At 41.9% G+C, this 23,684-nt stretch overlaps 1 protein-coding gene across 6 annotated transcripts in view; it reads right to left on the bottom strand.

The window, feature by feature from the left end:
- The window catches only part of SASH1 (SAM and SH3 domain containing 1), a 347,119-nt gene that overhangs the window by 190,516 nt on the left and 132,919 nt on the right, over nt 1-23,684 (bottom strand). For 2 of the 6 annotated variants that reach the window (XM_027972534.3, XM_060419799.1), the window contains exon 1: nt 3,073-3,708. The exons of 3 other annotated variants lie outside the window; for them this stretch is intronic. In XM_027972534.3, the coding sequence (XP_027828335.1) occupies nt 3,073-3,201 (129 nt within the window). In that variant the 5' untranslated portion in view covers nt 3,202-3,708. Of the gene's footprint in view, nt 1-3,072; nt 3,709-6,038; nt 6,133-23,684 lie in introns of those variants that run through there. One more of the 6 variants, XM_060419800.1, reaches the window with a different exon arrangement.

Raw genomic sequence — 23,684 nt, 5'->3', positions numbered from 1 at the left:
ATCTTCTCAACCCAGGAATTGAACCCAGGTCTCCCACATTGCAGGTGGATCCTTCACCAGCTGAGCCACAAGGGAAGCCCAAGAATACTGGAGTGGGTAGCATATCCCTTCTCCAGGGAATCTTCCTGACTCAGGAATCGAACACAGGGATGCAGGGATCTCCTGCATTGCAGGCAGATTCTTTACCAACTGAGCTATCAGGTAAAAAGAATCTCCCAAATTTGTTGTTATTGTTTAGTCGCTAAGTCGTGTCCAACTCTATAGCGACCCCAAGGACTGTGGCCTGCCAGGCCCCTCTGTCCATGGTATCTCCCAGGCAATAATACTCGAGTGGGTTTCCATTTCCTTCTCCAAGGGATCTTCCGGACCCAGGGATAGAACTTGAGTCTCCTGCATTGGCAGGCGGACTCTTTACCACAGGTCCACAAACTTCCAAATAACCTTTGCCTACAATACCAGATATAGTCACATTTCTACTAAGTTAATCTGGGACAGTTAGTACTATGGAGCATCATGGCAACATGGTCCTGACTGGTGAAGGTCAGAAACCTGGGGTGCAGCCTGACATTGCCTCTAGTGCCCAAATCACTTTGCCCGTCTAGGCTGAGAGATGATTGTTAAATCCCATATTTTAAATACAAAATGAAGAAAATAGTATCTTTTATCTCTGTAAGAACAGACAAAGTCTGACGTCAGTTTTGTGTCATGATATATTTTTCCAAAGATAGTTTCTTATAAACACTTGGATGACAGCATCCTCAACACAGAATAAAGATCCTTTTCCCCTAGTGACTTCTCATAGGCCCATACAGAGGAGAGGTAAGCTTATGTCCTCTGCATATGCCTTTTGCCTGTGGAACAATCTTGATGCCCAAGATTTAAAGGAAAAGAAGATCTTATAAAAGATGGGAAAGCAGGAGTGAGCACTACCTGTTTAGGACAACCGTTACCGTCTTTCAGCCTCACACAGAACTAAATATTAGCTCTGTAAGAAGTACATATTTTCTTTTCTCCTGCATCAGCCTTTTGAATAACAGGTTTAGGCTTTTTGAGCCCCACCCCGTCTTCTAACTCAGCCAAAGAACACTCTGCTACGACTGACCCAACAGTGCTGGAATCTGCCAGGGAAGGGAGAGTCACTCTTCAGGAAGTGCTCTATGCCACCCCCACCCCCAAACGACCCTGAGCCCACACTTCAATATAAGTGAGCCCCTCCAAGGCTTCCCTCCCCAGCCCACACCCTACTAAGAGATGCAAACCAATTTTCTCAGTGACTGAAAATTTACAGTGAGACCTAAGCAAGAAATAGCAAGATAAGCTTCTGCTGGATGAACTTATAATACAGTCTATCACCACAACTTTTATCTATGTTCATTGAGTTTTCTGGAATTTCACTCAAGGCCCGTATTCATCAGTAATGTTCAGAAAATGCAAATAGCATAACTTGAAGTGTTTCTCAATATATATTTTTAAAATATTGGAGCGCTCTTGTGGGACGGCCAACACTCTTGTCTATGGAGTGTGTATTTCCCTGAACAAATCTGCTTTCAAAAAATAAGTAAAATAAAATATCAGAGTGAGAAGAGCAGGTAGAAATCTTTGACTGACCTTCCCTGGCTCTCTGCATAGGACTAATTATTAATACCAAAGGACACCTGAAGATGGAATAACTGGGACTTTCAGGATCTCTGGAAAGATGAGCCACAAGACTATTTGTAAGAAAAAAAAAAAAAAAAAAAGACAGCCATTACTTATTGTTGTTCAGTTGCTCAGTCCTTTCCAACTCTTTGCGACCCCATGGACTGCAGCATGCCAGGCTCCCGTGTTCTTCACTATTTCCCTGAGTTTGCACACTCACGTCCCAGATGCCATCTAACCGTCTCTTCCTCTGCTGCCCCCTTCTATTAATACTAGTATGCTGAGCACTAGCTATATATCAACTTAGCTAAATCTCAAAAAATCCAAGAAACAGATCTTCTTTGCTTCACTTTTCAGGTGATGAAATAGAACATCAGTGCAGCTGGGTACCTTGGCCAAGATCATGCAGTCAGTCAACATAGAGGTCTGGGATCTGAATCCAGGCTCACTCACTACAAAGCCCAAGAGCTGAATCACTGTGGTAAAAATGGTTTCATCATTCCCAAAGAGCTTCTTTCAACAAACTATACCTCCTTCTATTAAAAAAAAAAAAAAAAAAAAAAAACTCCAAGTAAATACAGAGCCTCTTCCAACTGGCTTCCACAATAGCCAATTCCAAATCTTTACATTGAAGTTGACTTTTTATATGTGGAGTAAGATGCCAGACGTACTTACCTATGTGTGGAGTAAGGTGCCTGACCTACCGCCCATCTGATTCCAGTTTACCTGCCTCTCTACAGTGCCATGAAAGCAAATCTACTACCTCCTCAAGGCACGGAACCCTGAACAAGTTAAAGCTTCATCTTCCATGCCTAAAAACTATTTTTCAGAAATTATGCCAAATCCAGGGGCGGGTTTAGTTACTGGACATTTCAAAATACATGACAATACAGATTTAGCAAAATAAGCCCTATTGTTTTTAGCCCCAAACACATAACAAATCTCCTGTAATTCTACAAACTGAAAACTGCAGAGTATGTTAGTTAACTTGTTGTGGTTCTGAGCAAGGAGGTAATTGTTTTCCTCTCCTGCTCAGACAACAAACAGTGCAGAGATAAACATCAGTAAAATCAGCCTCTTCCCAAATCCACAGCAGCCAAACACGGTTTATTTACATCCAGTCTTTGAAAGACTCTTCCTGTCTTTTTCCACTCCAACTTCTCAGCAGGTGTCCCAGATTACACTGCAACACCACACCCGATTGTTTAAAACATCTATCTTTGATGTGATCTGTGGCTGGTTATTTTTTAATTAGGTTTTTGAAAGCCTAAACCTTGTGGATTTAACCCCTTAAGAACTAGAGCCGGAGAAGGACGACCCCCAAGGGGTGGGCTGGCCGAGTCGGCGAGCGCGCAGGAACGCGAGGTCCCCTAGAGGCTTCCCTGCTCCAGGGGGACCCACGACCCGCCCACCCCCCGCCTCCAGGTAACTCACCAGGATGCCCATCACGTCGGTCCAGAGCCGGGAGAACGCCTCGGACATGCCCGCACCCACCTCGGGCTCCGAAGCGGGCTCGGGCTCCGGCTCAGGCGCCGCGCCGGCGGCTCCCGCGTCTTGCTCCATGGCCGGGTCCCCAGGGCGCCCTGGCCCCGCAGCCGCGCGCGCCAGGCCCCGGGAGCCGGTCCCCGCCCGCCGCGTCACCACCGAGCCGCGCCCCCGCGCCGCATCCCCCGCGGCCCCGGCCTCCGACCCGGCGGGGGCTCCCCGGGGCAGGCGGCCGCTCCTCGGCTCTAGGTGGCTGCGGGCCGCGCGACTGACAAGTCCGGAAACTTTCCCAGCCCGGGCTCGGCTCGGCGGCGGGGCAGCAGGAGGCAAAGTTCGCACCACTGAGTTTACCCGCGGGGAACTCTGGCGGCCCCAGCAGCGATGCACGCCGCTGCAAAGGCGTCTCTTCCTGCGGCCTGGACCGACTAACTGGGCACGCGACTCAGTGCTTCCAGTACGTCTGGGCAGAGCCCCGCCGGGTGACCGAGCTGCCTCGGGAACTTGGAGGGAACTCCCCGGCCCCCTCTCTTCAAAATGAGCTCTTCCAGCTCCACATGACTCTCTCCCCTCGACGCTAAAGAAAGCGTTTAGCAACAAAAGGTGCTCTGATGTCAGGCTCTTTGCATGGAAATGAGCCACAGACAGGAGAACAAATCGCCTGTTGAAAGAGCGGCCGCCTGCAGCCTCCCGCCTGCACAAGTTTCCAATCACGCCATTCACCGACACAGTCTTGGTCCCAGAAACTCGAGAAAGTTAATCTTTAAGCGAGTCCTACCCAAAAGAGTTCCCAAGCAGCGAGTGTCACAACGCACACCTCGCCCCTCCCGAAGTCAAACGACCTCAGGAATTACAACTCTCTGCCTCTGGCAGCCGAGACTTGGAAAAAACAAGTGTGAAAGCTTGGGCACGAGCCATTGTTTGGGTCGTGTTTATTATGTTTATTACGAGTGGGGACATTTTGGTTCCCGGGTGCCGGCAATGCCCTGCATTGCTAGGGGTTTCAGCGCTTAAGGGGAAATGCGCCTTGGGTTTTAATGGTTTCTTTAATGTAAGGATCGGCGTGGGGTGGGCGAGTGGGGAGGCGGATTTTCAAAAGGAAGTGCTATGGTTGTAACCAGTAAGCCAGCACACTTGGGGCCCTGTGTGTGTTTTTCTAAGGACAAAACCCATGACGGATTTATTTTATGAGGGAAATAGCCCTATAGAGGTGTTTCTCCTTTTGTGATTGTTTCTTTAAAAACCACTCAACTTTCCCTGGGAGATGACGATCCACACTGGATTGGGTGATTGATTACTTTGTGAAGCAGTTCAGCAACCACAAGGAACCGCCTCTCTGTTAAAGGACTGCTTCAAAAACCCAAGTGAGATGCCCCTCGAAGAGAGTCCTCCCTGGGGCACCTCCCTGGTGTGTTGTTTTTTTTTTTTTTCTTCTGGGTCCACATAAAAAGAGAGGCAAAAGAGCAAGTCCTTGAAATCCCTTCCCTCGAGCATTAATTACCAAAATCCAATAAATGAAGAGCCCTTAGAGGAAAGTTCAAAATTGGAAGAAAAAAATTTTCCAAAGGTAATTAAATTTATAAGCATAATCCCCGATGACAATATTTTTGAAAGGAAAGAAAAGGAATGAGAAAGCTCTCCCTTGATCATCAGAAGGCATTGTGCTGAAGTGGAATGCTGGGCGCAGAGTCAGTATGACCTGGCCTAGTGCTTTCCTGGGTTGATGCTGGTGCCAGGTGTGTGTTCTAAAATTCTGGGAATCCAAATAAATTCATTAAAGCAGTGCTGGGCTTTTAAAAATTATCATCATCATCATCATCACCTCTATAAAGACATGAAAATAAGTAAATGATGAAAAAAAGGTAAAATAACCGTTGAGTTGATTTTACGTACATTTAAGAATTTCAGTGTACTAGCCGTGTGGTACCTTACTCAGTGGGCTTCCCTAGTGACTTCCCTGGTTAAGAATCCACCTGCCAATGCAGGAGACGGGGTTCGATCCCTGGGTCGGGAAGATCCCCTGATGTAGGAAATGGCTACCTACTCCGGTATTCTTGCCTGGGAAATTCCATAAACAGAGGAGCCTGGTGGGCTACAGTCCATGTGGTTGCAGAGTCAGACATGACTTAGCGACTAAACAACAGCAACATCTTACTTAGTCCAAGAAAATACAAAAAACAGTGCTGCTTCTACTGGGGCTGTATAAACACATTATGGCAAGGGACCGAGCATGAAGCCAAACAAGAAGGATGGTGGGAGCATCAGTCTCCATTGCCAAGCATGAGTCTTTCTTCCTGACTCATCAGAGGACCTGAAGGCAAAGCAATGAACTTTTCTGCATTTCTATTTCCCCATCCTAGATGAAGCAAGGCCACATTAATTGCCACCTACCTCCTCAGAGGTGATATTACATTTCAGGGTCATCTAAAGATAAGGTACTATTTAGCAACAATACAAACATTTCTCAATATAATTAAATCTTAGCCATTATTTTGGCAATCAGAGAATCAAGCTACCCTAGATATTTGAGGTCCTTTTCCTGGGGCTGCCTAATAAATGGATAAGGAAATAAATAATACATTTGAGGAGGAATGTTGGTACCTATAATTTTGCTATCTGTGCATAAATATGAAATTCTGAGCAGTCATTTTTCTTCTTATAGAACACAATTTTTTTGACATTTGAAAAATGAAGCTGAACCTTTTCACAGATCAGCTTCATGAAGCTTCTACTCAAAATGATTCTGATTACTTCTCCCAAATTGAGCCTTTTCTCCACAGTCAATTCTTCCAAAAAAATTCTTCAAGGGCTTTTTAACAAAATATAAAGAATAATCAGCAATATCATGATCATGATCATACTATTTCAGAGTCCCCTAGGGTACCATTCATAAAGAGTTTTTTATAATAGAACTATACCTCCACGAGGGTGAAAAAGGGCCTTTAAGATGATCTGGATCAAATCCCTCATACTGAAGATGAAGAAATGGGCTCTGGAGAACTTGAATGATCACTGCAAGTGAACAAAGGGACAGGAGCACTCAAAGTCAGATGACTTCAGTACCTTTAAAAATTCTTTCATCTACACTGTGATGTATTTGATTCCCACAAAGCTCTGTAAGGTGGGCAAGTGTAGATTCGCCATTAAAGATGTGATATGGAAAGCATCCACCGACTCAATGGACGGACATGAGTTTGAGCAGGCTCTGGGAGTTGCTGGTGGACAGGGAAGCCTGGCGTGCTGCAGTTCATGGGGTCGCAAAGGGTTGGGCACAACTGAGTGACTGAACTGAACTCATAGGAATCCTTTTGTCTTTCCATCAAGGCTCTCCCTCATCCAACTCACTGGAATTGTCACAACACTGGTAAGTGAATTCCAAGGACAGAAAGAGATCTAGAAGAGGATTTTCTAGACGTCTAGTAGAGACCCAAAAGTGGACTGAAATCAGTTCTCTGTGTTCTGATAAACATTTATTGCAATGAACTATTAGAATGCATTGAATGAAAGTACATACTGGAAATACATCTATCTCAATAAGTGTTATTTCTTGGAAAGTTAGTCTCAGTTGTGTAGTCACTAAGTCGTGTCTGACTCTTTTGCAACCCTATGGACTGTAGCTCGCCAGGTATCTCTGTCCATGGGATTTTCTAGGCAAGAACATTGCCATTTCCTTCTCCAGGTGAACTTCCCAACTCAGGGATCAAATCTGAGTCTCCTGCATTGTCAGATGGATTCTTTATCACTGAGCCACTTGGGAAGCCCAAATCTCAGTCTACAGCTAGCTGCACAATACATGGAGCACAGAGGTCCATACATACACACATACACATATAAATGCACATATTGGATTGCTTTATGAAAAAGTAGTTCTGACTATGTGGCAGGATTACAAATTTAAAAGCCAGTAGTCTAGAAGTTACCAGGTGTTGCCTGCAGCCTATTTAGGACATCTTTTTTTTTTTTTTTTCTTCTCATGATTTTGATGTGGATCCTCAACTAGCAACTGTTTAAGATTTATTTCTGTGTATTTATTGGCTGTGCTGGGCAGGCTTTCTCTATTTGCAGCAAGTGGGGGCTACTCTCTTAGGCTTCTTGTGCTTAGGCTTCTCATTACAGTGGCTTCTCTTGTTGCAGAGCGCACGCTCTAGGTGCATCGGCTTCAACAGTTTCGACATACGGTCTTAGTTGCCCTGCAGAGTGTGGGATCTTCTCGGGCCAGAGATCAACCCCATGTTCCCTGCAATGGCAGGCAGATTCTTAACCACTGGGCCACCAGGGATGCCCTAGGACATGATGCCTGGCAGTGAAGGTAGAGTTCGGCAGCAGCACAAATATAATGGATTCAGGGCAGAGTTGAATTTGAATTTCACTCAGGTTTCTATAAGATATTGGGCAAGTTCTTTATCTCATTTGTAAAGTGGGAGAATTCAGCTATTTAATACAGTAGCTATGAGGTTGTGTGTGAATGTGCAGGTAGTAACTCTATGAATTAGAACTTTTTCTCTCTTTTCCCTCCTTTTGCCCTCCACCTACCCACTCATACCATGACGTTTATATCTATAAAATGCCCTTGTCCATACCTGTCTGTTGGATCACATTATAAAAATGCTAAGTTTTCTAGTACATGCAAAAAAGAATTCCTAGCCCTGGAGTGTGGCTGCTGAGTAAAAGGTCTGGGAGACAGAGTGGAGTGATAAGGACCATTCAATTTTGAAAGTAAAAGTGGTAATAACAGCAATACCAATGTTATTTATTGAAAATCAACTTTATGTCAAGTGATTGACATTTTAAAAATAGTTTATTTAAACTTTAAATAGAATTTATGACTTCTCACTACAATCTGTCCATCCCACCCTGCTCACATCCCATTACATCCATCCACTGGTTCAAGCTACCAACCTCAGAGACATGACTGATTCCTTCCCACCTCACCATCACTCCCTTCTAACCATGAACAAGCCCTGTGGACCCTACTTCCTAAATATATGCCAAGTTCATCCACTTCCCTCTTTCTCCACTACCACCTTAGTTCCATCTTTTAGCTCCATCTTTTAGACTACTTTATTTGGATCAATGCTTCTCAAAGTGTGGACTCAAGAAGAAAAGTATTAGCATAACCTAATTTGTTGAAAATGCAAATTTCTAGGCCCCAGCCCCCAAGTCTACAGAGTCAGACACAGTGATCAGCAGTTTAACAAGCCCCTCCAGGTGACTGTGATATCTACACAAACTTGAGAGCCTCTAGGAACTTGGGACTGTCAGAATAAGGAAAGGAACACATTGCCAAGGGAATGCCAAAGGAAGGTAAAGTTTAAAATATAATCTATTGAAAAACTAAACCAGTGGATGGCTTTTAAAATTAATTGGTAAAAGAAACCATCATGAGATATGTGAATGGAGTTCCCCAAATCAGAACCTCAGAGACATTTAAGGACACACAATAAAATGTTAAATGTATTTATTGGAATAAACTGTATTATCCATAAGAATAGCACATGTTCTAGGAACACAGCTTCATTCAAACCTTGTTATTTTTTATTTCATTGTTATTAATTTTTTTTTTTTAAACTTTTCAGCCATGCTACAAGGCATGCAGGATCTTAGTTCCCTGACTGTGGATTGAACCCATGGCCTCTGCAATGGAAGCATGGAGTCTTAACCACTGGACTGCCAGGGATGTCCCCAAATACTTGTTACTTTTTAAAGGTAACACATTTTCTACAGAAAAAAAACAAACAAACAAACGTGAGATTAAGCAGATGCTAAATCCAAAAGATTATAAATAGTCTAATTAACGTTTTTACCATACTGCCTTCTGAAATTGATCTATGAAAATAGATAAGCTCATTTACTTTTTGCCTACAGTCAGCAATGCTCTCTGGCATTCCAACCCTGGGCATTCCACAATGCCTCAGGGGGTGGGGGGCGGGGGGACAAACTTCAAGGAAATACTAAAATGCCAAAACATTTTTCTGCTTAACAATCGCAAACACATTTTTTCCACAACTACCTTAAAAGTGAGCTAAATCTCTGCTAAAGCATTACCTGTTTAAAAGTCTTCATCTTGGAGTATTTGGTAAGAGAGATGGAGAAAAGAACCAAGAGCAAACTAAAAAGAAAAAAACAAGTGAAGACAGCCCAAACAGGCTGTGGAGAGAAGGTAAATAAAATGATGATTCAGAGCTATAAATACTTTTCTCTGAAATCTCTTCTCCCACTCTGATAAGCAAGGTTACCAGCCTAGCCAGTTAGGTTTTCCTCTGTGTTGATGCTCTGTAAACACCACGGTTTTGCCTGGGAATTATTCCTCCAGACAGACAATGTGACCGATATTTCAGTTTGCATAGTTGGGTCAGATAAGATGATTTGTAAAGCCATTTGTAATTCTGAAACACGAGGATTCTGAACTATTCAGTAATACATATTATAGACAAGAAATAAAAGGCTCTGAGTGGGCTGGTTCTGGTGTGTGTCTTTTAGTGGCTCATTCATGTCTGACTCTTTGTGATCCCACAGACTGTAGCCCGCCAGGCTTCTCTGTCCATGGAATTCTCCAGGCAAGAATACTGGAATGGGTAGCCATTCACTTCTCCAGGGGATCTTCCCGACCCAGGTATCAAACCTGGGTCTCCTGCATTGCAGACAAATTCTTTATCATCTGAGCTACCAGTGAAGCCCTTCCAACACTGAATTCACAATATTTAAGGCAAAGAATCCAAAGACTTCAACTCACCATGAAACAACTTCTGAATTAACACAGGAGCAGTATCTCCTGTGGAGAGCTGTGAGATTCTCTGAGAGCTACCTGACGCTGAAAAGCAGAAAAAAAGGAAGCATGGAGAGCGAATGGTCTGTAGAATCATACTCCCAGCTATTTATTAACTTAGGAGAGTGTAAGACAAAAAAAAAAAAAAAGGAATGTGTTAATAAGGGACCAGAGACTATGTTAAATATTTCCAAATTATGCAAGGAAAGTCTTAAAAAGCACAGCTGGGAAGTATCATCCACCAAACAAATTGCTTCATCAGTCTTGTGTATTTTATAAACTTTACCCAAAGCCTACTTGGCTGTCTCTATTGCTTAAACGTGGTCATGAAAAATATTTTTTTATTCCCCATTACTTTCAAAGGCTCCAATTAAGACTATGGCTCTGCTTCTTTGAAGTAATGTTATAGACATAGAACAAAAGATGCTCACTCACAAAATCAATCCCAGAAACCACAGAAAACTATTATAAATCTTATCCAGAACTGAAGTATTATCCAGAATACTCTGGTTGAACAACAATAAATATTAATTTATAATTAATGATATTTGCATATGACTATTAACAAAGGAGGGGGATGTTGAGCTGAATATAGCATTCTGGAAAAAGTATGCGCTGACTCATTAAAACAAAGGAAAGTGTTATTATCCTTTTTTACTACTCCTTTTTTTCTTTTAAGAGTCATATATTTACTATATAAATTACTTGAAGAAGAACCATGAGTCTTAGATGCATTGCCCAGCCTGATGGTAACTGTATACAGACTGGCTTTCTTCTGTTCTATGTCTTTCATGGAGGAGCCAGGATTTTGGATTACAAGGAGCAAGGTTTTTATACTCCTAAAATGTTATATGTTGGCTGTTTTAAAGGGAAACTCGTATTCTTGTTTCTAAAGAAATAAAGACAGGAAAGAAAGAAGGGACAAAGAGAGAGAGACTGTCTTAACTTTCCCTTTAGCTGTAAATTTATCATTTTAGAATCTCAGAAGCATAGCTTCCTTCTCACACAGTCTAACTCCCTTCCTTTCCATGTATAGCAAGTTTTTCAGTCTCTCCTCAGTCATTCAAAGCCATTTTCCTCTTCTGGGTACTTTCTTTCAAACTGCATTTCCTGTGAAACATACAGGGGCACCCACGCATGCGCGCACACGCATACACAAAGGCCCAGTTATCTCAGTTTTCTTTTCTGAGCTGCCTTATACAATTGAAGATAAAAATAAATGAACTTGGTGAAGAGCTCATCAGAAGAGGTGGCGCCATGAGAAAGTCTCAATGAGCTTCTCACATAGAGAGAGAGAAGGTTGAGTGCCGGGACACGGGTGTCACGGCTATTTCCTTAAATAGTGCTTCGGTCAAGTTTAGTGAAACGATTCCCTGTCTTGGGAAGCACGTTACACGCTCTGTTCCTGTGGTGAGGGCTGGCTGGAATGAGGATTGAAATCTAAGAGAAATATTAATATGGTAAGCAGGCACTAGAATTTAGCACCATTTCCCTCTCAGGGAACACAAATATTTTTAAAGGAACAAATAAGTGGATTGCCTAGGCATAAATTTTTCCTTTGCCTTACAAATGAAACAACTAGGTTCTAGCTTCTCTTTATCTAATGAATGTTCTCAAAAATCAGATGATGTTGATTCCAATTGCAAAGAGACACAACAAAGGCCCCTTGTTCTAGAAATGAGGTCATTTGGACAGTCTATCCATTAAGAAAAAGCCTATTTTGCTTTCAGAGGTCACCTATTGGGGCAGGAAATCCATCTTTCAGCCAGTGAACTAACATCTGGCCTAAGTCTTCTGGGCTGAAATGTCAATTTCCTGGTCTAAATGGAACACACATGAAAGGAAAAGAGATGAAAAATACAATTTTTTTCCTTTTTTTTTTTTTTTTGTTTAAGCCATGCTGTGAGGCTTGCAGATCTTAGTTCCCTGGCCAAGGACTGAACCCAGGGCCAAGGTAGTTAAAGTGCCAAGTCCTAACCAGTGGACTACCAGGGACCCCCCAAAATTCCCCCCCCCCAAAGTTACTCTTTAGTGATTAAGATGAAAAAAATAAAAACAGTAAAATACTCGTGTGAAAATTTTATTTTTCTCTAATAACTACTGAAAGTTAAAGTTAAGAGGCTAGGGATTAGTGATTGCGAAGGGACAAGTCAGTCATTCAATCCTACTCTCATAAATAAATCTACTTTAGAAAGACTAGTTACGGTTCATGATGGCTCATCCCCAGCTGGCCCAGATGTGCTTTTGTACTATGAGGAGTGGAAGTAGGGGGAAAGTTTACTAACTAAATTAACAGGATAAAAATTTAAAAAGAGAAAGTGGGACTTTCCTGGTTTCCCAGTGGTTAGGACTGTGCTTTCAATGCATGAGGCATGGGTTTGATCCTTGGTGGGAACTATGATGCCACATGCTGCTTGGCTGTATCAAAAAAAAGGAGAGAAACAAAGAATGCTTAATCAACATATAAAAACCAGTCTTTTAAAGCTGATTAAAAGTACCATAAGGGCTTCCCCGGTGGCTCAGTGGTGAAGAATCCGCCTGCAATGCAGGAGACATGGGTTCAGTCCCTGGGTTGGAAAGATCCCCTGGAGGAGGGCATGGCAACCTACTCCAGTATTCTTTCCTGGAGAATCCCATGGACTGAGAAGCCTGGTGGGCTACGGTCTATGGGGTCGAAAAGCGTCAGACATGACTGAAGTGACTGGACATGCTAGCACTCAGAAGGGCCACAAAACATTTCATGTGTGATTCTTCTAAATAAGTCACCCACATCTTTGATAATATTCCGTAATTTCAACTAGTCTTTCTTCTGTGTGTTCAAATTAGAGTGATTTTGGTCCATCCTTCGTTTATTCATCAGGCAATAAACATTGATTGAGTTCTGGTTACATATGACATCATATTAGGTATTGAAAAAGGATAACCCTGGTTCTCAGGAGCATCTAATCAGGAGTGTAAAATCCTTATTTTGTTGAAATTATTTTGTTAAACTGTCCTATTTAATTTATAATTAATGGCAATATGGAGTCTAGAAGAGGGTGCAAATTGAAAAAACACAACTTTTCAAGTCATCCTACTAATTTAAGCAAGAGGCTAACAGCATTAACAATGGGGACACTTAGCTCATGTTCATGCCTGATCCTACACTGCTTTCCAGCTTGATTTTCTGTTGTGATCCAACACAGAGTTATTCTGGAAGGCTCTTATCTACTTTGCCCCACATTCTGAATTTCCCATTTTATGCTTCTCCGTTTTGTTCAGTCTGCTCACTTTTCCTGAAATATTCCTGCTTTCTCCCTCCAGCTTTGTTGAGATACAGTTGATTTATTGTGTAAGTTTAAGGTGTACAACGTGTTCATTTGTTACTCTTATATATTGTAAAATGGTTACCACCACGCTGTTAGTTAACACCTTTATGACCAGTCATATCAGATAATTACCATCTTTTTTGTGGTGAGAACTATAAGATCTATTCTCTTAGCAACTTTTAAGTATATAATACAGTAGTATATTCCAGGTTTCTCTGGTGTATGTAATACAGGACTATAAAACATTAATCACCATGCTGTGTACTGGATTCCCAGAACTTATAACTGGAAGTTTGTACCCAATGGTCAATATCTTCCCAGTTCCTCCACTCCTAGCCCCTCCTCTCTGCTTCTGTGAGTTCGTCTCTCTTTGATTCCACATGTAGGTGGTATCATGGCTTCCTGGGTGGGTCAGTGGTAAGGAATTGCCTGCAATGCAGTAGTCACAGGAGGCACGGGTTTGATCCCTGGGTGGGAAAGATTCCCTGGAGGGAGGGCATGGTAAGCCACTCCAGTATTCTTGCCTGGAGAATCCCATGGATAGAGGAGCCTGGTGAGTTACAGTCCATGGAGTCACAAAGAGTTGGATATGACTGAAGCGGCTTAGCGCAAACATGCACATCAGTGGTATCATATGGTATTCATTTTTCTCTGTTTGACTTCTTTCACTTAGTATAAGGCTCTCAAAGTTCATCCGTATTGTCACAAATGGTAGGATTTCCTTCTTTCTCATGGCTGAATAATATTGGATATATATATATATATATATATATATATATATATATAAAACACATCTTCTTTATCCATTCATCTATTGATAATTTGGTTATTTCCATATCTTGCTTATTGTGAATAATACTTCAAGGAACATGGGAGTGCAGATATTTCTTTGAGATTCTTTTTCATTCCCTTTGAATATATACCCAGAAGCAGAAATGCTGGATCATATGGTAGTCCTATTTTTAACTTTTTTGAGGAAACTTCATCCTGTTTTCCATAGTGACTGCACGATTTATGTTCTCATCTACAGTTCACAAATGTTCCTTTTTCTCAGGTATCCTTATTTTCTGAAAGGGTATAGGTTGTTATTAGGAGTAGCAAAGAATGAAATCCACTGGTGTAAACGAGATTGTAAAACCGAGAAAGACAGAACTTGGGGAATACCAGCATTCAAGAGAACAACATGGGGACTTCCCTGGTAGTCAGTGACTAAGACTGGATGCTCCCAATGTAGGGGACCCAGGTTCAGTCTGGTCAGGGAACTAGATCCCATGTGCTAGAACTAAGAGGTGGTGCAGCCAAGTAAGTGAATTAATAAAATTTTTAAAAAGAGAGAGAGAACAAGATGGGGTCATGACATAATGTCTGAGTGAGAGTAGTCCCAGGGGCAGAGAATCATGATGGCATGATGTCAAGGGAGCTGAGGATTATAGGAAGGAGGGTGGGATCAATGCCTAACATTAGCAATGTCTAACATTATGGAAAAGTCAACAGCGAGCATATCAACTGAGCGTTCATTCTGGGGGTCACTGGTAACTCTACTTAGCCAGTGCAATTTCATCATAGTGGAAGGAGCAAAAACCAGATTGGAGAGGAGTGAGGAAATGATGGGAGAAAAATGGGTGAAGAAAGATGATAGAAGCAATCACAAGGTTTGAAGAAATGCTTTTAAGCATGTGAGAGATTTGAGCAAATTTTTAAGGCAAGCAGAAAAGGAGTAGTAAAGGAGAAGAGATTGGAAATGTAAGAGAAGGTGAAGTGAAGTGAAAGTCGCTCAGTCGTGTCTGACTCTTTTCAACCCAATGGAGTGTACGGTCCATGGAATTCTCCAGGCCAGAATACTGGAGTGGGTAGCCTTTCCCTTTTCCAGGGGATCTTTCCAACCCAAGGATCGAACCCAGGTCTCCCACATTTCAGGCAGATTCTTTACCAGCTGAGCCACAAGGGAAGCCCTTAAGAGAAGAGAGTACTAGAAAAAGATCCCAGAGGAGATGATGGTGATGATAATAATAATTTACATTTTTGAGAAATTATTGTTGGCAGGTTTTTCTCATACAGTGCTGAACAGAGTACCCCTTTACTATTAACACGTTTCCTACTCAGTAATACAATATACAATATGCAGATTAGGAAGCAACAGTTAGAACTGGACATGAAACAACAGACTGGTTCCAAATAGGAAAAGGAGTCCATCGAGGCTGTATATTGTCACCCTGCTTATTTAACTTCTATGCAGAGTACATCATGAGAAATGCTAGGCTGGAAGAAGCACAAGCTGGAATCAAGATTGCCAGGAGAAATATCAAGAACCTCAGATATGCAGATGACACCACCCTTATGGCAGAAAGTGAAGAGGAACTAAAAAGCCTCTTGATGAAAGTGAAAGAGGAGAGTGAAAAAGTTGGCTTAAAGCTCAACATTCAGAAAACGAAGATCATGGCATCTTGTCCCATCACTTCATAGAAAATAGATGGGAAACATGGGAACGGTGTCAGACATTTTTTTTTTTTGGCTCCAAAATCACTGCAGATGGTGATTGCAGCCATGAAATTAAAAGATGCTTACTCCTTGGAAGGAAAGTTATGACCAACCTAGATAGTATATTCAAAAGCAGATAGATTACTTTGCCAACAAAGGTCCATCTAGTCAAGGCTATGGCTTTTCCTGTGGTCATGTATGGATGTGAGAGTTGGACTGTGAAGAAAGCTGAGTGCCGAAGAATTGATGGTTTTGAATGGCAGTGTTGGAGAAGACTCTTGAGAGTCCCTTGGACTGCAAGGAGATCCAACCAGTCCATTCTAAAGGAGACCAGTCCTGGGTGTTCATTGGAAGGACTGGTGCTGAAGCTGAAACTCCAATACTTTGGCCACCTCATGCAAAGAGTTGACTCATTGGGAAAGACTCTGATGCTGGGAGGGATTGGGGGCAGGAGAAGAAGGGGACAAGAGGGGATGAGATGGCTGGATGGCGTCACCGACTTACTTGATGGATGTGAGTTTGAGTGAACTCCGGGAGTTGGTGATGGACAGGGAGGCCTGGCGTGTTGCGATTCATGGGGTCGCAAAGAGTCAGACACAAACTGAGCAACTGAACTGAACTGAATACAATACAGTTGATCAGATATAAGCATTCTAAGAAAGAATTGCATTCCAGTCACATTTTACCAATGCTAGACCCAGATCATCTTCAATGAATTTTAGGATTTTCACAAATCCTCATTCATACATTTCAGATATTTCAGGTCAATAAGTGTTTACTGAGTGTCTATCCTGTACTAAGGGCTTCGCAGGTGGCTCAGTGGTAAAGAATCTGCCTGCCAAGCAAGAGATGCAGGTTAGACCCTGGGGTCAGGAAGATCCCCTGGAGAAGGAAATGGCAATCCATTCCAATATTCTTGCCTGGAAAATCCCATAGACAGAGGAGTCTGGCGGGCTACAGTCCACAGGGGCAGAGAGAGTCAGACGTGACAGCGAGTAAACAACAAATTCTGTACTAAGCATTGGGAAGTATGAAAAGTCACAGATTCAGGCCTTGATGAACTTAGTCTACTGAAGGAAATGGACACATAAATATTCTCAACGCAGTCAGACGAAAGAATCCACAGGCCATTTATGAACTGAGACACTGGGTCATGGCAGCCTAGAGGCATCATGGGAGCCTTCCTATAAGCGGTTTCATCTGAGTTAACATAGTCTTGAAGGAAAGGTTGAAATTAACCAGTCAGATGGAGGCTGAGCTGGTTTCAGAGAACAACAGGAACAAAAAGCACAAAGACATACAATAACATTATGCGTCAGAGAAACTTGAAGCTATCTGTTTTTAAAAAGTGCCAGTGAGGAAATGGCTAGATCCAAAGCTCAGAGAACAAGGTGGCCAGTCACATTGCGCCTTGTCTGCTGTCAACTAAGGTTAGTCTTAAGACTCTGGGAGAGGGCATCGTCTGTAGTTTAATACTTCCTGATTTCCTTTCTGGGACGGTAGTCTTCATTGTGGGCTTCACTGGTGGGTCAGTGTACAGAATCCACTTGCCAATGCAAGAGATGCAGGTTCCATCCCTGGGCTGGGAAGATCCCTTGGAGGAGGAAATGGCAACCTAATCCAATATTCTTCCCTGGAAAATTCCATGGACAGAGCCTGGCAGACTACAGTCCATAGGGTGGCAAAAGAGTCACACAAAACTTAACAATGAAATAACAACAGCAATAACCTTCATTTTACTTGCCGAGGGCACCATGTACCACTGAGAGTCCCTGGGCTTAATTGGCAATGCCACTACCTGCAGTAACAGAGTACATAGATGAACAGCCATGGGCATGTCAGGGAGCGAGTAAAATTTGGAACACTTCACTCACGTGCAGGTCATACATGCCCAAAGGCATAATGATCCTTTCTTTTTCTTTCCAGTATTAGTATATGGGCCACCCCCTTGACATTTCCTAGCAGCAGTACCAATCAGCTTCACACAGAGGGGCTCGTCGTAAATCTCCCCACCAATGTAATTTGAAGTGATTCACTATCTCCCTAGTTCTTGAGTCCTTAACTCTAAAATGAAGGGGGTAAAAAAAGATACTTAAAGTCTTTTCCATTTCTAACGTTCTGTATGACTATGAGTGAATGTTTTGGTATAGGGATTGCCTTAGGGTTTAAGGAAGTAAAGAGAAGCTAAAAGTCTGGGGAGGAGGAAAATGGCTTTCCTGCTTAGTGGAAGGAATTTTTATAATGGGTGGGTCAAGCTGTCTGGAAGATACCCCTTATAAGAAAGGGTTGATGCATGCATTCTTGATGAGAGAAGAGTGTACCTCAATTCTGCATCTAGAAATCAAGCAGTATCTTCATGAAGGTGGCAATGGAATGTGACTGATATAAACAAAATTATAAATGTAAATGGCTACAAGATTCAGAAATTTGGCAGGATGCATCAAAATCCCATAAAAACATTCAATCTTCTGACCCAGTATTTAGATTCCTGGGAATCTATCCTGGAAAATTGTCAGAAGGGAATGAGAAGCTCTGTGCTCAGCTTATTGCTGCATTTTTAAAATAACATTTAAAATTTAGAAAGAAGCTTCACATTTCACAAGAAAAGAATGGTCAGATAAATAATGATGTTGAAGGAGTAATATCTGCTGATTAAAATATCAACATAAAAAAATGTCAGTATAAAGAACATGTAACAGCATGAAAAAATACCCTCTGTATGAAAAATTTAACTCTGGGAAATGAGGAGTGCAGATGTACAAACATGAGATGAGGCTACCAACATGTCAGTGTTTGCATTCTAGTTGAAGCTCAGTAAATACCTTTTGAGCAAATAAATAAACCAAGTGAAATGAAAACTGGCAATGTATTAGGATGTCAGGATATTGAATTAAATTATCACTGAAAAATTTTCTCTGTTACTGTTTTTTAATAATGATCAGAGTTAAAGTTAATGGAAGTTACTCATTTATTAAGTGTTTATTGTGTATAAATTCGGTCCTATAGGTAACACATTCTATAATGCTATCTCTTCATTACCTTCTGAAACAAGCCTGCTATATTTTCACCTCCAGATTCAAGCCTTCATGGAACCAAGTTCAATGCCAGCCGCACTTGAATGAATGAATGAACGCATACCTCAGTGAATGAATGAATGCCTATCTCCATGAATGAGTGGAGAGACTGAAGCACCAGATACTGGTGCTTTAAACCACACAGTCTCTGGTGGGCTGTATGGCTAGGAATTCTCAGCATGCACTCAAAAATCCTAGACTTCAAGATTCTCCATGTAAATGACTTCAAGAACTGGAAAGATTGAGTTCCTGAGGCTGGGAGAGAAAGAGTTCTTTTCAAAAACCTTGTCTCCTTCAATTACTTCTGATCATTCTTGAATGCCTCACTGTTGGACAATGGAATGTGCTGCAAAAACTTTACATGTTGTAGCTTTTCCAAAGAGCAACAGGAATGCACTATGGCAAATTTTTAAGGAATGGAACCTGAAGTGACCCAGCATCCAAAAAAAAAAAAAAAAAAAAAGGCAAGCAGGAGCTGCTGGGAGTCACATTTTAAAAGGTTTTCTTGATATTTCCTCAAACCTCAATAATAACAAATATTCAGGAACCACCTCTTTTGATCCATCCATAGTGTTTAACTTTCCTGGTTTTGCAGGTTTGATTGTAAACATGGTGTCACAGATTAACAAGAGCTCTTTATTGGACTGAATTTTATCACTGGCTTGTGTGTGCCCATGTTCCACGGAACCCACTGGAATGGTTCATCTGATTCCAAAAGACGTATTTAACCTTTCATCAGCAACACAAGCAATTTCACCCTTGATTTTTCTTGGATACAGAGTCTACCTTCTTTACTATTGACCTTGAGCTTTTCCACAGAGAAACACTGTTTTTGAAGTTGCTCTGTGCCCTTGCTATTTCTCCTGATTCCTTCCCTTCCAGCTGATTCAGAGTAAAGCACAGGCAGCCAGGTGCCATGTCTGATCACCGTTACACTCCTCAAGGCACAAATGACAGTATTTTTAAGCACAGCAATCGCAGGGGTTCTACTTCAGTAGCTTGTGTGACATAAAGAGCCTCATTTGATCATTCACACATACATAGACTCAAAATACACCCATCATTCTAGAAATCCTGACTGTGCCAGAGCTTGGCCATCTCAGTAAAGCGACAATAAATATTCCTTGCATCATCTCTACATATGGTGGCTGGTTTCTCCTGGAAATACTTGTAACTCATGAGGGAAAACCAGCAAAACATTTCATAAAACCATGGTGTTAAATGCCACTCACTTTCCTGGTCTATAAAATAAAATGTCTAACTTTCAGTGCCTATGAGGAGAAAAACTGAGAGTTTAGAAACTCAAGGTCCAGCATTTTCTGAGCGCTTTCTTCTCATCATAGATGCATCCTGGGCAAGCCAATTAATCTGGGCACCATGCCTCCAAGTGGGTTGTGTGCTGTTCCATGTCACTAACAGCATGACATATCTATGCCCTGCACCCACTTAATTTGTCCCTGGCTGGAATACATGGACTTTTATTTGTGCTATTATCATCATATCCTGTCTAGACTGAAAACAGCTACAGAGCGGCTCCCTTCATAGTCACTGAATTACAAATAAAGAGACCAGTCTGCCCCCTCCCATCACCTCTGCTGGGGATGCTGGTTGCTTTCCAATCAGTCTCCCCCATCGAAAAGGGGCAAAACGGAGGGAAGACCATGGAAGCTGCTTCCAACTGGTAAAATGTAAAATAAGAGCAAAACTTGACATTAAATAGTAAACACAGGGATCTGACTCTAGTAGTAGTATATTTTAAGTAAATCCCTTGGAAAAATAATGAAAGTTTTAAATCAAGCTAGGCAGCAGTAATGTTCAGACTTTGTTTTGACTCTAGTTTGAAAACACTGATATGCCAGGAAGTCAGGGGACAGAAGGATGACTATTTTCTGAGCTATGAGTGGGGAAGAGTCTGGGGACCTCAGAACAAGGATTCTCGAAGGCAGAGATGTTCAGGGGTGTGGCCGGCTATTCTTACTCTGAGATTTTTGAGAGGGTAAGAAAGCTCCTACAACCAAGGTAATAAAATCCTTTAAACTTAAAATATTTTGAGTTTATGTAACACCAATTAATCACTGGGGTAACTTGCATCAGAAACAAGCCAACCTAATCTGTCCATTTAAGGATTCATCAAAGGATCTAAGATAGTGGTTGAGCACAAAGACTCTGACTACTCAAGCTCAACCTTTAAGAAGTATTCTCTAAGACTCACCTTCTTCAGTTATAAAATCAAGTTAATGAAAGAGTCTGTGATATAGTGTTGATGAGAAGAACAAAGGAGATACATTGCAAAGAATGTGATGCTATGGGTGACATGTAGTAATGACCAATAAAATATATTATGTACTTTTATTATTATTATGTGGAAAAGCAGTCAATACAATATCTGCTTGGCTTAAAGGAAGCACTGAATAAATGAGAATACTGGTTATTAAAACTGTATTTCAATTCTGTTCAATACTAATGATAAATAGTAGCCCACAGAATCCCTTGAATATTTGCAGATCATTAGCTGCTTTTAGAAAACCATCTATATGCTTTTCCATTAGTAGACTTGGGGCTCAGAAGAGATTGCTGCTGCTGCTAAGTCGCTAAGTTCTTCTAATTTGATCTTCATTTCTTTCCTCTTGAGTTAAGGACACAATAGGCTTCCCTGGTGGCTCAGTGGTAAAAAAAAAAAAAAAAAAAAAATACCTGCCAGTGCAGGAGATGTTGGTTTGATCCCTGGTTCAGGAAGATCCCCTGGAAAGGGAAATGGCCACCCACTCCAGTATTCTTACCAGGGAAATCCTATTGACATAGGAGCCTGGCAGGCTACAGTGCATGGGGTCACAAAGAGTCAGACATGATTTAGTGACTAAACAAAGAAAATAACCGAATGATGTTGGGTGGAGAAGAGAGAAGGAAAATAGATAGCATCGATTTCCAAAAGTGGTTTGAGGGTCTAACAGGAAAACGTATGCCACTGATTAGAGGGAAATGACCACAAATGTCTGAGAAATAACCCCCAGATTCAGGCACAAAATACTACACTCAGCCGGCTCTGTAAATTCCTCATTACCATATAAATTGTTTTCCAGGCTGATCTAATAGGATACGATTAATAATTGGAACTTGTTTTCTTCTAACAAGATGAATGACTGAAGGAAACCCATACAATTTAAAAGACCATTCCTAAACTGAGCCAGTAAGTGCTTTCTGCTTTGTTTTGTATAAACAAAAGTATTCTAATTAGTGGGCGAGGTCCTCATGGATGACGAATGAACTATATGTGGCTGTAGTCCTGACATCGTATGTGTTCACTACAGGCAGTGGGGCTGCCTCTACTCACCATATGGCTTATGAAATGAGCATTGTAAAAATTATGGCTGCTCAGGGACAGAACTTCCAAATCTGTGTTATTTATCCTCTGATTAGAATACCTTGTCAGCGCCGAGGACCGCTTGAGCTGCTTCCCAGCCCTTTTCACTTCCTCTTTGGACCACTTCTGAGGAGCACAAGCTCATTTCTGGTATAAATTTAATGCAACCTGAATTGCTTATGAAAAGTTGGACAGGAAAACACAGAGCTTGTGCTAAAGGTAATTTTCAGACGAACAAGCTTTCCTTGTTCAAGTTGCCCAAAATTCAGAGCTATGCAAGGGGGAGGGAAGGATTGGCAAGTTAAGGGAAATAAAATCAGCAAAATAAGGCCTTTGATGACGAGTTAACACAATGTGTGCTAGCCAGTTGACACAATTACAGCTCCAGGTTCTTGGCCAGAAGGAACAGGTAGCGATTTCTAATTCCACTGCCCACCCTACGCCGGGCATGTAGCTGCACGCACAGTCACCGAGGCCCTTGTCAATTAAAAGCAACATTAAAATGACATCCCATCTGCTCCACAAATGTCGCTGAGCTGGTGCCACCTGTTGAGGGGCTGTGGAGACAGTAGAAGGATAAAGAGTCTTGACACAGGTTTGTGTATTTATATACACAGAGAGCCGCTTCATTCAATGTCCTCCCTTGACTTCCACTCTCTACTCTTCCTTGCCAGAAATCTTTTGAATAGTTTGGCAGTAGAATTTTACACCCCAAAAGAGTGTTAGTTGTATTTAAATACCAAGCCTGGAGAATCACAGGACATTGTGAAACAGGGAACATACCTCAAATAGGAGGAAAAAAAATGAACATGCTGTTATTCTTGAACCATCCTCCACATGCCTTTACCAACAAGCATGAAGAAAAATTGCAGCCAAGGAGTTTTAAATTGGGAGTTAAAGATGGATTTTCTCAATCAGAGTGAATCTAAGACACTAGGATGACGATGGAGACAACTGAAGCTCTTTTCCAAAGATCTGGACAGTAGAAAGTGTATCAGGATCACAGGGTCATGTCAGCTTACGTGAGCTTCTATCCAGCTCTGCTCATGGAATTTCCCTGTAATATCTAAGTCCAGCTTTGGGGTTTGGCTAAAACGGTGTCTCCTTTATCTGCCACTAATTCCCATGATCTTGTTCTCTTTTTGGAGGGGAGTGGGGAGGAAGAGTTCTGGTTATCATTCAAAGCGTGTCTCTTGGGACTTCCTTGGTGGTCTGGTGTCTAAGATATCATGCTTCCTCTGCAGGAGGCATGAGTTTGACCCCTGATGGGGGGACTAAGATCCAGCATGCTGCGGTACAGCCAAAAAGCAGAAAACAAAACAACAACAACAAAAAATAAGATGTTTCACTCCTCAATCACTCCACACCTCACTGGATCTCTGTCTACTGACACTTTAGCTGTCCTTCAAGACATCATCAAATGCCATCTCCTTCAGGAAGATTTTTTTTTTTAGCATCTGGTCCATCACTTCATGAAAAAAAGATGGGGAAACAGTGGAAACAGTGTCAGACTTTATTTTGGGGGGCTCCAAAATCACTGCAGACAGTGACTGCAGCCATGAAATTAAAAGACGCTT

This window comes from Ovis aries, chromosome 8 (assembly GCF_016772045.2).
Source record: "Ovis aries strain OAR_USU_Benz2616 breed Rambouillet chromosome 8, ARS-UI_Ramb_v3.0, whole genome shotgun sequence".
NCBI classification, from domain to species: Eukaryota; Metazoa; Chordata; class Mammalia; order Artiodactyla; family Bovidae; genus Ovis; species Ovis aries.
This window is presented reverse-complemented; position numbering and strand designations above follow the sequence as displayed.